At 38.6% G+C, this 14255-nt stretch overlaps 1 protein-coding gene and 1 pseudogene across 1 annotated transcript in view; one reads left to right on the forward strand and one right to left on the reverse strand.

The window, feature by feature from the left end:
* The window catches only part of FBN2 (fibrillin 2), a 258120-nt gene that overhangs the window by 200031 nt on the left and 43834 nt on the right, over window positions 1–14255 (forward strand). The window contains exons 35-42 of the mRNA XM_025924336.2: window positions 1214–1336; window positions 1887–2009; window positions 6904–7065; window positions 7805–7873; window positions 8321–8446; window positions 10710–10835; window positions 11464–11616; window positions 13947–14015. Of these exons, the coding sequence (XP_025780121.1) occupies window positions 1214–1336; window positions 1887–2009; window positions 6904–7065; window positions 7805–7873; window positions 8321–8446; window positions 10710–10835; window positions 11464–11616; window positions 13947–14015 (951 nt within the window). The remainder of the gene's footprint in view (window positions 1–1213; window positions 1337–1886; window positions 2010–6903; window positions 7066–7804; window positions 7874–8320; window positions 8447–10709; window positions 10836–11463; window positions 11617–13946; window positions 14016–14255) is intronic.
* Window positions 9255–9824, reverse strand: LOC112861066 (U6 snRNA-associated Sm-like protein LSm3 pseudogene; annotated as a pseudogene).

The following is a 14255-nucleotide window of genomic DNA, read 5'->3' on the forward strand; positions in this document are numbered from 1 at the left end:
GTTTATAGCCTCAACACAAGAAAAGACACATTTATACGCCATTTGGTCTTTACAAATTTTTTAACATGTATTTTGAGACGGTACACACACCGGAGAGCATGAGTGCACAGGTGGGGGAGGGGCAGAGAAAGGGAGACAGGATTCAAAGCAGGCTCCATTCCTTGTGCACAGAGCCCAGTGTGGGGCTCCAACTCACGAACTGTGAGATCACGAACTGAGCCGACACCAAGAGTCGGCTGCTTAACCAGCTGAGCCACCCAGGTGCCCCTATATGTCAGTTGATCTTTTAAACACAGTTTGAACAAAACTTGAAATCTAATATAGTTAAAACTTACCATTTTTTAACTATCAGGAATGACCAGCAGACCTTTTTTAACTTAAGGTCTGTCTCTCCACCTCATGTTAGCATGACTGGTCTAGTCTAGCCTAGAATGACATACCTGCTTTACATTCTCAGAATATGAGGTCATTTGTGTACAAAAATGTCCAACCTTTTCCTAGGAGTAGAAATACAGAATATTTCTACAGCTGTACACACACATACATGCCTTCATTTTCATATGAATGAGGAAGGGTGACTTCTTTTTTGACTTTGAGTTAAAGCTTCATGGAAGAGTTTCATAAATTTATGACTTCAATGGAGACATTTTAATGAAATTTGTGAGAATGTAGGACAATGGGTGATCTTAATACAGTCTATTAGAAAAAAAATATTTCCCTGGCTAACACTGAGTTTATGATAACAGATGAGATGACAGGATAATAGAAGTTTTTAAGAAGTTAAACTTGAATACTTTAAATGATATCTTTAAATTTAAAATATTATGTTATATACTTTGTATGTTGTGGATGTTTATAAAACATCTCTGTATTAAATTATTAAAATGTTGGAATTTGTTTTTATGTTTAATTTTTTACAATCCTTTGATATGTTTGTATGTAGTTTATTTTTATGACTCAGGCCAACTCTTCTTTTTTAAGTATATTATAACCCAAGATAGCTAAAATGCTCAGTAAAATAAAATATTTATTTTTGGTCTTGGTTCCACAGATAAACATTAGTCGTTGGCCATTTATGTGGTCTACCGAGTCAAAAAACAGAAAATTTTTTACTGCAAAACAACATCTGGGGAGACAGAAGAATTTATTAACATTATGTACATTAAATCAAAATGTCTTTGTAAATGAGAGACTACTGTTTTTTTATCTTCAGATATTGATGAATGCTCCTTCCAAAATATTTGTGTGTTTGGAACATGTAATAATTTGCCTGGAATGTTCCATTGTATCTGTGATGATGGTTATGAATTGGACAGAACCGGAGGAAACTGTACAGGTACTGCAAGCTAAGGGCTTGATTGTGTTCGCATTAGTTGAGATGAATGTTTTGTGCTAAGTATACGAATTCCTGAAGTTTCTGCTTAGCTTTCTATATACCTTGTGTTACGCAGCTTTTGGAAAAAGAAATTTACATTATGACACATTTATTTTTAACTATGGAATTGATACATTTTTAATATAAGCAACTTAATATTAAATATCTGACGTGAAACTAGGAAACTTTCTTTGTATAAATGTGTGTATGTATATACATATACATACGTAATTTTAGTTAAGCAGATGGTAATGTGTTTTTTTCTTCTTCAGAATTCCAACATTTAATTATTATTCAAGATATTAAGATATTAAATGATACTGTTATGAATATCGTGTGGTTGGTATTACATGTTGTAGGTGTATACAAGGATTTGATCTGTATTTCATCGTGCTGAGGCTTTCCCAAAGATCTTTAATAATTTGCAATGATTCCACCAAATTCTTTGAAATAGAAGCATGCACAGAGAAAGTAAAGATGCTAATGTGGACATTTTAAATGCTTTTCCTAGATATTGATGAATGTGCAGATCCCATAAACTGCGTCAACGGCCTGTGTGTCAACACTCCTGGTCGCTACGAGTGTAACTGCCCCCCTGATTTCCAGCTGAACCCCACTGGTGTGGGTTGTGTTGGTAAGTGAAGGAGATATGAAACAAACAGAATTATACAGAGTTAAATACTCAGACTTTCTTGGTAGTGCACTGTGATGAGTGCTTGCTACAATTAGTTTGAAAACAAAAGAGTCCATTAAGAAACTCCAGGTTACCAATAGATAAGGTCACTTTTGTCGTGTTTATCTTCCGATAGTATTTTTGAAACAGGAATTTTTGAGCTACCTGCTCCAACCTCCTCCTGCTTTCACAGACTTGAGAACCAGGACCCCAGGAGGTGCAATAACTTCCTTGGGATCTCAGGGCTTGGAAGGGCAGAGCTGAGGCAGTGTTGAGAGTTGCCTGGCTCCCTGTCCAGTGCATTAGCCAGGACAAAGGGCAGAGTCATTGGAATCTCTGTTTCTCCTTCCCATGAGAAGGGCCATGAAAGGAAATAAATGAAGTGAAGAGAAGAGAGGAGTTGGAGCTGGATGTCATGAGCACCACCACTGGAGTAAAGCAGGTTGAAGGGAAGGAAGGAAGGAAGGCAGTCACGAAGGTTTCTGAGTCTCTCATCAACTTTCCTGACGTCTCTGATCAGAAGATAATTGTCCACCTTTTGTTGCCTGCTCTATTTCAGCATCTCAGTGAACATTTACCTAGAGGAGTAAATGATCTGGGGAATTGCCTGAGAGAATACCAAAGAAAAAGGCTAAGTCCTTGCTTTAGTAGAAGTCTACTTGCTGTTTTCAGTGTCAAATGATTATGCATAATCATTTAGTTATGATTTATGGATACCCCAAGTTCTGACGTTTTAATTCAAAGTCATTCATTTAATAAATATTGAGTGCCTCTATTCCAGCTGCTAGAACTACAACACGAACAGAGTGAGCACGTTCTCTGCTCTTGTGTTAATGTCCTTGTGCCAGGGAGACAGATAAAAGCAGAAGCACTTCTGACACTGGTGGCTGTTGGAGAAGAAGGGTTGTGTTATGTTGGGATGGGGCAGATCCATGAAGGAAGGAGCAAGCCAGTTGCAGCTTGGAGAGGAGAAGCCTCCGAAGGACAGGAACAGCCGGTGCACAGGGCTGTGGGAGGGCAGTGCTGGCATTGGAGACATAGCAGCAGGGTGTATATAGTAAGAGGAGGGTGAGTGGGGATGAGCGTGGGCACAGTTTGAGGACAGGAGTCAGAGAAGGAGCAATAGCCCAGATCACAAAGTGGCTCTCATCCCTAGCTGCAGAGTAACATCCCATTTGGAACCTTAAAAATATGACAATGGTGCTTCATGCCCAGAAATTGAGTCACTGGGGACTCAGTATTGCTTAAAAGCTTTGTTGGAACAAAGGCTATGAACAGGCACCTGATAAAAGGAGAACTCCAGGGGTGCCTGGGTGGCTCAGTGGGTCAGGTGTCTGACTCTTGATTTCAGCTTAGATCATGATCTCACAGTTCATGGGTTCGAGCCCTGCTTTGGACTCCACACTGACAGCACAGAGCATGCCTGGGATTCTCTCTCTCCCTCTCTCCCTCCCTCCGTCCTCTCTTTGCCCCCTCCTCTCTCTCTCTCTCTCTCTCTCTCTCTCTCTCTCTCTCTCTCTCCCCCTCTGTCTCTCTCTCTCTCTCTCTCTCTCTCAAAAATAAATAAACTTAAAAAGAGAGGGTTTCAAAAGTGAACAAACATAAGCAAATGCCCAAAACCATTAGTAATAAGAAAAAAAATCAAAACAATTATATAACTCTAACTTGGTAAGACTGGCAAAACTTTGGAAACTTGGATAATATAAAGTGTTGGCAGGAACATGGACCTTAAGGAGCCTTCTGTTTTACTGTTAGAAGTGGAGACCAAGGTATCCTTGCAGAGAATTTTTTTGAATAACAGCATCCAGATTAACCCTCCAGATATAATCAACTTAGATTTTAATTTTGTTTTTAGAGCAGTTTCTAACTCTTTGTATGGATTGATGCTTCATGGCCTTATTTTTTTTCTTAGAGGTCTTCCAAAGAACAGAGACTCATTCTGTCTCACAAGTACCATAATGGTCCATTGGACCCTCTTGTAAGTCTAAGATACATTATGAGATATTAGTGATCTTATTTTTCCTTTGTCTTAAAATGTTTTGCCATTTTATTATTTTAGGTTTTATTTCATCATTACTCATCAGTTAGGTGCAGTGATGCTCAAAACAAAGATGAATTTACACTAAAGTGATAACCATGCCATCACCTAGAAGAATTGACATAATAGTGAAATAAAACGTCAAACACTCCTCCAGTTTTCTTACTGTGTTGCCCAGGGGATGGCATTATCTTTTGAGAAGGTATAAAAGAAAGCTAGAGACACTCTATTTGGAATCTTCTTGAAGCATGTATTGAACACAGTTGAGAGTTGATAAGTGTTTCACTTTATGACAAAGAGAAGAAAATTGAATGTGGAAAATGTTTCCCAACTGTCAGGTGGATCAGTTATGAATACAACACAGATTACAGTCTAGATTCCAAAGGTGATGGTGAAATTGATCATAGAAGCAAAATGCTAGGCTGTGAGTCTTCAGAGGCTCATATCCTAGATGAGATTTTTTTCCAGTTCAGGAATCAAAAGAGTGAGTAATAGATTTTTTTAGATAGAGGAAATATACTATTCTCATGTCTTAGTCAATAGGGAAAACTTCAACATGCCACATTTTACAAGTACCTGAATCATCCAAGGTCCCTATATTCTTTTAGACACCAAGTTTAATTGATTTGGTTCTTAAGGGGACTAACAATGAAGGCAGGTGTTTTGACAAAGGATATTGAAATACAGTATGTAGAAATAAAAATCATTGGATTGACTACTCTAGCTGGTGTTAATAAATCTGAAAATGAAAATGTTTTTATTTGTGGAGCAAAGAAGCTTCGGATTCTGTGTTTCCCTCTCTCTCTGCCCCTCCCCTGCCTCTGTCTCTGTCTCAAAAATAAATAAAAACATTAAAAAAGTTTAAAAAAAATTGAAAGATACAGATGGCAAATGACAGTGACTCTGTTCCTGATACTGAAGGCTTAGAATATGGAAACACTGTGAACCAGCAATTTGTCTCCTGGTGCTAGACAGCAATGAAAGTAACTCAGAGGCCCATCCAGAGACCTGGGTAAACATGTTCACTGCCACAGTACTTGTGGTAGCAGGGACCTAGAAACCATTTCTGAAGAGTAGATAGATTTTTTTAAAATGACACTTGAACACCCTAGAGTTGACAGATGGAATGTAATAAAAATGGAATGAAATCTGTGACAAAATACCATTTGTGTAAATTTAAGATGTGCTCAAGGAAACAAAAGTACTCCCTTTGCAAGAACTCAGACAAAGAGATACCATTAAACACAGTCAGATGGCTGAGTAGGGGATGTGGAAGGGGAGTGGAAAAGAAGGATAAAAGACAATGGGAGGGATGAATGAATATGCAAACCTAGTAAGAGCAGAACCATGAGTTAGCTGGTATCTCCGCACCTGATTCAGCAACAACAAAATGAGAAAAATAAAAATAAATGATATGAGGCTGCCCAAGTGACTCTCGTGTGCAGCCAGGGATGAAATCTACATCGTAGACCATGGTAAGGACGTGAGATTATGCTGATTGAGAAGGGGAGCCATCGGAAGTCCTTCTGAAGGGTTACTCTGGGTATGGTGGGGAAAGTGGACCGTCGTTGGGTCAAGGACTGAAATCAAGAGATGACATTGACATAGGAGACCTTTGCAGTGGTCGGGGAGCGGCGGTGGTGGCTTGGTTCAAGTTGTAGAGATGGAGGCAGTGGTGAGTAGTCAGACTCCAGACAGATTTTGAAGGTAGAAGTGACAGACTTTAGGGGCACCTGGGTGGCTCAGTCAGTTGGGCATCTGACTTCAGCTCAGGTCGTGATCTCACACTCTGTGAATTCGAGCCCCACATCGGACTCTGTGCTGACAGCTCAGAGCCTGGAGCCTGCTTCGGATTCTGTGTCTCCCTCTCTCTCTCTGCCCCTCCCTTGCTCATGCTCTGTGTCTCAAAAATAAATAAAAAACATGAAAAAATTGAAAAGAAGTGACAGACTTTATTACTGGGTTGAATAAGAGATGAGTAAGAGTCAAAGACTGACTCCAAGGTTTAGGGCTTGAGCAACTGAAAAAAATGAGGGACCTGGTGTTTATTGGGGAAGATACGGAGAGGAATGGAGTCGATTTTGTCTGTGGTGGAAGGAATATCAAGAGTTTGATTTTAGATGTGTTAACTTTAACTATTAGCTATCTGAGGTTGAAAAATCAAGGTGGCAGCTGACAGAATGATATAAGGTTCTGGGGGGGGTGATGAAAGAACTGTAAATTTGAGAGTTCTCAGCAAAAACACAGTATTTAAAGTGATGGAACTAATGATCTAGATGATAATTATGGATTAGAAAAAGAGGAAGACAGATTCTTTGATGTCTTAAGTATCCTCTCTAAAGTTGTTACTGAGTGTCTTTCCCCAAACTCTCAATGTTCTCCGTGCAAACTAAGATGAAACCAGATAATGGAGAGAAGAAGGAGATGGAGTTATCGACATTTCTTTGATCGGATACGTAGGTTTTGATTGACTTCTCCGGGATTTTATTTCCATTATTGATAAACTTATGATTCATATCAATTGATTATAGCAAAATTTTCTTGCATGCAGACTAGTGAAGATCAAGAAGGTCCCAGTTGAACAATTTCTCACAATTTTGTTTGTCAGCGATGTGTATGGATTTCTGAACCTAGGAAAGTCGGTCATAATTTCATTCCTACTATGCAATCTTGGAAAGGTTTAAAGCTAGAGATTGCTTTGTGCTAGAGATTAAAATGAATGTGTGAAATTTGAACTTTGTCATTTGCGCAACCTCTCTCTGAAAAGGAATTCTTGCTAAGGCACAGACGGTTTTAAGCTCCTGTGTTGCTCCACAGACAACCGAGTAGGCAACTGCTACCTGAAGTTTGGTCCTCGAGGAGATGGGAGTCTGTCCTGCAACACCGAGATTGGGGTGGGCGTCAGTCGCTCCTCGTGCTGCTGCTCCCTGGGAAAGGCCTGGGGCAACCCCTGTGAGACGTGCCCCCCTGTCAACAGCAGTGAGTATGGAGCTGGGGAAGAGGAAGGGAACAAACTGGTGGCTGAAGACTCCTTGCCATTTTATTCTTGTGCTGGGGGTGGGGTCTGTGGCAAGGGATCCGAGTTTGACTTTGGACTGATTTCACTGATTATGCTGAAAGCAGCCAAGAATGTTTTATATAAAAGGAATTACAGTTGTTCTTTTTTCATTTTCCATGATATGATAAAAAAAAGTTTTTTAACCACAATCCATTGTGAATGGTGATGTTATCAGTCCTCTGTGGTAATCACAAAGAAAGCCCATTTCTGAGACTATCTCAGAGTTGGTGGTAGTTTGGGTTCCTAGACATGGTGTATTCCTGAGGTCAGTCAAATGATGTCTGACATTGAAATGCCTGTTCTGATAGGGCCACAGATGAAACTTTCGAATTGTTGAGTCTTTCTGGGTTTTGTTTTGTTTTTGTTTTTGTTTTTACTAGCAAAAAAAGTTGTGATATAAATGGTCTGTGCTGAAGTTTTTTTTTCTTTAATCAAAAACAAATGGTTTTAGTTATTCTGTGTATGTAATTTTTGAAGCAGTGACCGTAATTCAAGTAAAATGTAATATACTTTTAAAATATATTTGCAAAGGCACTAAGGAAAATACAGCTTACCCCTCTTTGGATGTGTATTTTGAGCCTAGCAACTGAAAGATGCCTCTTCATTGTCTCAGCCACTTGAACCATCGATCTCACCTCTCTTCTCTTCTGTGTTTTATAGCTGAATATTACACCCTGTGTCCTGGAGGAGAGGGCTTCAGACCTAACCCCATCACAATCATCTTAGAAGGTGAGTGCACCTCTCATTGTCACCCAGATTTAAACAAGGTAAAGAGTTTAGAGAAAAGCTGGTAGAAAGGTCAGTGTGGAGCAATCTGAATGAGAATATTTTACAAAATTACAGATGTGCAGTCAGTTACCAAGATGCCGAATTAGCGCTTGTCACTCAGAAAGATAGGAGCCATGGCCGTGATCTGCCTGCTCTGCAGAGAAGCTGTCTGTCCAGTCATCCCCAGCTTGCTTTGCTCACTCTTCTCAGATTTTAGTACATTTGCACAACAAAGCCGAAAAAAAAAAAAACACTCCCGGTCACAAGAATCCTATCCTCTAAGTATGAATTCACACAGACACATGGAAGTCTGCAGGTCTTACAGTATCACACATTTGAGAGTTCTAAAAGTGACTCTTGTTCTCGATGGTGGTATTTGTTGTGAGTGAGCTGTCTCTCCTTCCACAGATATTGATGAGTGCCAGGAGTTACCAGGTCTCTGCCAAGGTGGAAACTGCATCAACACTTTTGGGAGCTTCCAGTGCGAGTGCCCGCAGGGTTACTACCTCAGCGAGGAAACCCGCATCTGTGAAGGTGAGCTGCACGGACCCTTAAACTTTAATAGCGCTCTTTAGAATAAAATTACTAGTCAGGCTTGGAGACAAGGGCCCATCCTCAGATTCTGTCAAAGGATCTGTTAGCCTGGTCCATAGCTATTATCTTTTCACATCATTGGTGCTCAGTTGGATGATGATAGATAAATTAATTTACAGCTCATTTGCTATAATTTACTATTATTTTTCTCTGAGTGCATGAGTTGAGTATAAATGGCAAAAGCTGGATCAGTATGAAAGCATTCCGTATCAAGTAAGTTATTAGTTCAAATGATGGTAAGAGTTATATTTTATACACAGAAAATAGGTAAGCTTGAAGGCAACTATTATTATTTTGCATTAATTTTTAAATGTTAAAAGGCATAGTAAGAAGACATTCAAAGATGATGCTGATGCCTTTCTTGCTTCGATCTCATCCCTTCTCACATGGCACAGTAATCTTCCTCTCAGGGGCCTGGCTTCTCCCCACGGGACTAGGAGCTTCTTGGTCAGAGGCCCACATCTTGGTTCTCTTGGTAGCTACGAGCTCTGACTTAAGATAGAATCTCCATGTTTATTTGCAGAATGAATGACTGAGCGCTTCTAAAAATGAACATTAAACATGTAATATAAGTGTTTCCATTATAACCTTTCTTTTTTTCATGGTGATTACATTTACTGAAAGGGTTGGAAAAAAATAAAAATTTCTTAATGTCAGAAATTAGGGGAGTTTCTCTTCTGAATGCCTTTTACATTTAAGGAGGCAGTCCTACAACATCTCCTATATTCCATACACAATAAATGCTTTGTTTCAGCCAACTGTTAATGGAGAGGCAACTAGTGCAACTCCCCGGACCAAGAGCGTTGGAATACTCCGTTTTGTTGACTTATATATCTTGTATGTTTCCTTATCAATTTCTGTAGTAGTCATAGTTTCTTCCACATCTCCCAATATCATTTTTAAGTGCTGATCATGAGCATGTAATCTGGGTGGGAGTTCTCTTTGGTTTCTCATTTTCATACAAATTCGCTCATCCAGGCTGGGCCTGATGAGACCCAGGGGTTCTTCTACGGTGTTGGTAGTTCATTGCTGGTCCACGTCGTCTGCCATGTTTCAAACCACGTTCCCTCTCCCCCCTCTCACCAGAGTATACGAGTCTCTCCCCATCTCCAGAAATATGAAAATGCTGTAACCTTTGTTTTAGAACGTGTTAGGTGAATGCTTCTGGAAGAAGGATGATTTAATAAAGAGAATAACTAGCATCTGTGATACTTCTGGAATCCGTGAGTGGGGTACTCACTTGAAAGGAGCTATAAAGATAAAGGCTGTCCTCAGAATCAGACCTGTAAACCCAGAGAACAAGCTGATGTTTTCCAGAAGGCAGGGGAGTGGGAAGATGGGCAAAATTAGGTAAAGAGGAGAAGGAGATACAGGCTTCCAGTTTCAGGATGAAGAGGTCAAGGGAGTTAAAGCCACAGCATAAGGAATACAGTCACTGATATCGTAATAACAGTGTAATGGGACAGATGGTAGCAGTGAACATAGCATAATGTATAAACTTGTCAGATCACTCAGTTGTACAGCTGAAACTGATGTGACACTGTGGGTCACCTATTAAAAAAAAAAAGATAAAGGCTTTCCTAACTGCATTCATTTTAAAGTTGGTACTAGTTTAAATGACGTAAGTGAACAGTAAGCTTTAAAGCAGTTCCATTTGAAGAATATGGAATTTCACTTAAAACTTTCACTTAAGGGGTGCCTGGGTGGCTGAGTCAGTTAAGCGTCCGACTTCGGCTCAGGTCGTGATCTCACGGTCCGTGAGTTCGAGCCCCGCATCAGGCTCTGTGCTGACAGCTTAGAGCCTGGAGCCTGCTTCAGATCGTGTGTCTCCCTCTCTCTCTGACACTCCCCCATTCATGCTCTGTCTCTGTCTCAAAAATAAATAAACATTAAAAAAAATTCACTTAAAATTTTATTTGAAAAAATAGGAGCATTCACATTATTTTTACCAGTTTAGAAAAATGTCTGTTGATCATCTTTGTTTTTTAACACTGGCGTTTTTTTGTTTTTCTTTGAAAAAGACACACTTTTTGCCATGTAAATACATATTTGGGGGGTATTTTCAGTATAATTGCTTTAAATTATAATTTTTTAAAAAATATGGATTTGGGGAATCGGCAATATACTTTGCTTAGTAGTTTAAATAATATAAATTCATGGAAAAATAACTTCATCAATTAATGGATATTCTTGCCCACTCTAGATATTGATGAGTGTTTTGCACATCCTGGTGTGTGTGGGCCTGGGACCTGCTACAACACGCTGGGCAATTACACCTGCATTTGCCCGCCTGAATACATGCAGGTCAATGGAGGCCACAACTGCATGGGTAGGTAATGGTCTCAGAGAATAATTAGGTCACAGTTGTTAGCTTCCCAGCCAGCACTTGTATTTCAGGCACTTGTGTCTCAGAATTATTGTTCAGAAAGGTTGGAAGGTGTTTATGAATTATGAAGTATCTCAAAGTCTTATACACTTCTGACTCTGCATTATGTGTTTGAACTTGGACTATATAGTTACCTTTTAAAAAGCTTAAGTCTGATATACAACGTGTCATCAAATGTTTGGATTTTCTGTTCCTAAATAATTTTTGTTTTCCATTCATGTAAAGTAAACATTATTTTACAAATAATAGATTGTTTAAAATAAAATATGTATTTAATATATGTTACTTTTAAAATTAAATAAATGCCTTTGAGTAGAGAAACAAATACCTGTTAATTTTTTTCCTAAGAAAATTGTAAATGAAATCCCCTGTTTGAAAACAGGAGACGTAGCTGTTAACCTAGAAGTGATTTAGATTCAACTTAAAGAATTATTTTAAGATACCTCCAAATGACCGAGGAATATTCTGGAGTTATTAATCAAGAAGGTTTGGTGTCTCCAGGTATGTGGACTCCACTATTAGCTGCCTCCTGCTATGATTGTGACTGGTTGGCTTGTTTTTCTGCTCATAGACATGAGAAAAAGCTTTTGCTACCGGAGCTATAACGGAACCACTTGTGAGAATGAATTGCCTTTTAATGTGACAAAGAGGATGTGCTGCTGCACGTACAATGTGGGCAAAGCGTGGAACAAACCCTGTGAGCCGTGCCCAACACCAGGAACAGGTGAGCACATAGCTCATGCTTCTGCCAGAGGCCAGGCCGGTGACACATACACCTATGTGACCACGTAGTAAAAAGCAAATGTGAACTAAAACCACACGTGTTTAGTTCTGAGAACGTCCAGGAACATCATACAGCCAGTCTCCCAAGCGGCCCTTCTTGGGGCTCAGATACTGATTCCTGGCATATCTTTTGAGGGGAAGTCTGGGATGTTGAAAACAGGCTCTACTGCTAAACAGCTAAAATTTACAGCCCCGGTCCACTTAAATTCATTATTTTACACTGTACTAGTTGATTATTCATTTATTCATCAAGCAGATATTTATTGAGCAACTATTTGTCATTGTGCTCAACCCGGAAGGTATTATATTTTGGTTTAAAAACTTGCAGTAACTTCAAGTCCATCAAATTCATTAAGTATTGTTTTAGTTTCAGTCTTGAAAATATGCAAAAAAAAAAAAAAGGATTTGACAAGCAAACTGTACATGAAAGCAACCTGTTGCCAACATGTTTCTTATGTGTTTTTTCCCCAAATGTATCTGAAATTTTTAGGCAGAAAATAAAACTTGTCTTCATGTGGTAAAACTTTTCTCAGAAGCTCAGATTCTTTTGAAAGAAAAACTAAAAGAGAATAGCTACAAGAACCAAAAAAATATCCTAAAACCGTTGCCCATTCAGGCTCTTTCGTGATGTAGGAAGTGGTTACTTTTAATAGTTGTATACTGTTTAGTTTAATAGTTGATACTAAACTTTGGACCAATAGGACAAATAAGAAACAGTGATTTTGCATTTGTGGCCAGGTATTGCTTAGGGTATGTATATATTTAAATGTTCCATTTAATATCATGATATAATTAATGTGGGGATGAAATGAAAGGTAAGGAGAAAAATGATGAAGAGTGACCTGTGGAGTCTTTCTCAGTGGCTCTAAATCAGTGGGCAAATGGATGTTCATAACTCGCTTGCCATAGGTTTCCTCCAAAAAACAAAAACAAAAACAAAAAAACAAATGGAAACATTTTTACAATTCTCTAATTTAAAAACTCCCATCACGAGGTTGAAGATCACTGATTTGGGAAATTAAATACCACTTTTTGTAAGAGGAAGTATAGGGTGAGGCTCAGGTGTAAGAGGACAGGTCTGTATTTATATTGAAGCTCTGCTATTATCTGACCTTCGGCAGATCCTTTTCTCCTTTGTGAAATGGATTCCTCATATATAGAATAGAGATAATAAATTAAAAATGACAGTAACTCACTCATGTGGTTATAATAAATGAGAGGATGCATATAAATTATAATTGGTGCATTGGCAGGCAGTTAGACACCATTGAATTGAGCATCTATTTATTGTGTGCCCCTGTATGTGATGTGGATACTCAGTGAGTTTTGGTGGATGAAACCTAGAGTTCCTCCTTTGATAGCGCTTGGTAGGTAGTATACAGTATGTGTTTTACCTAGTATGGTTTTCAGGAGGTTTACTCACATGTGTCACCATGGGCATCAGAAGCAATCTGATCAGAGTAGAAATTAGAAAATTAAAATTGGGGGGGTGCCAGGGTGGCTCAGTTGGTTAGGCACCCAACTCTTGATTTCAGCTCAGGTCATGATCTCATGGTTTGTAGGTTCCAGGCCCACTAGCAGTGCAGAGCCTGCTTGGGATATTTTCTCTCTCTGCCCCTCCATCTCTGTGTCTCTGTCTCTCTTAAATAAATAAATTAAAAAAAAAAGACATTTAAAAAGATAAGAATTTTATATTTCTATTAGTTTGGCGGATTATGTGTAGGAATAACTGTTATAGTCTCTGTTTTATTCTATGATGCGTTGTTTCTGATGCCTCAAATTTCATATTTTAACAAGACATTTATGTTTAAAAAAATATGACAAAATTCATGTCTCATTCATTTCTCATTGTTTGTTTCACACTGTGAGACTGTTTTTTGCACACTTCTGCCTATGTGCAATTTTTAATTCCTTTTTAAATTCCTAACCTAACCTGGTTTTCCAGTGTGAATAAACTGGACCATTATTAAAGATCTGCATTTCCAAAGAACAGAAGAATTTAAATGCCTAAAGTAGATATTTTGAATCTTGTAATGATTTCCTTGTAACACAAGAGCAGTAAAAAGTTAATGATGAAAATAATGGTAAAGAATGCCTAGATCTACTTCTCGCAGAAACTGGTACTGTTAGTGAGTAAATATAACTGAAATTAAAATGTATGCTTGTGAGTAATATAAATATATCTGTCAGTGCAAGCAATAGTATGTAAAATGTTACCTGAAATGAGTTTGAGAATTTTAAGAGTGCATTTGTTTCATGTATATTTTAAAGCTGACTTCAAGACCATATGTGGAAATATCCCTGGATTCACCTTTGACATTCACACTGGAAAAGCTGTTGGTAAGTTCTTCCAGATTATGTTTATTTTAATACCTACAGGTAGCATTATTTGAAAGTCTGTTCAGTGTTTTTAAAGTTTAAAGTGCCTTGAAATATAATAATCTGGATTCTGATCTAATATAGTTAGGCAAGAAAGACCTAACATGTTTACAGACTCAACCCAAGTGTTAATAATGGTTTTATCCCGTCCGCATAGCCTGGTGATTGAGTTAGAATAGTTCCAGGACTGTCTCAAGATTT

Source organism: Puma concolor, chromosome A1 (genome assembly GCF_028749965.1).
Source record: "Puma concolor isolate L17-30 chromosome A1, mPumCon1.1.hap2, whole genome shotgun sequence".
In the NCBI taxonomy this organism is placed as follows: domain Eukaryota; kingdom Metazoa; phylum Chordata; class Mammalia; order Carnivora; family Felidae; genus Puma; species Puma concolor.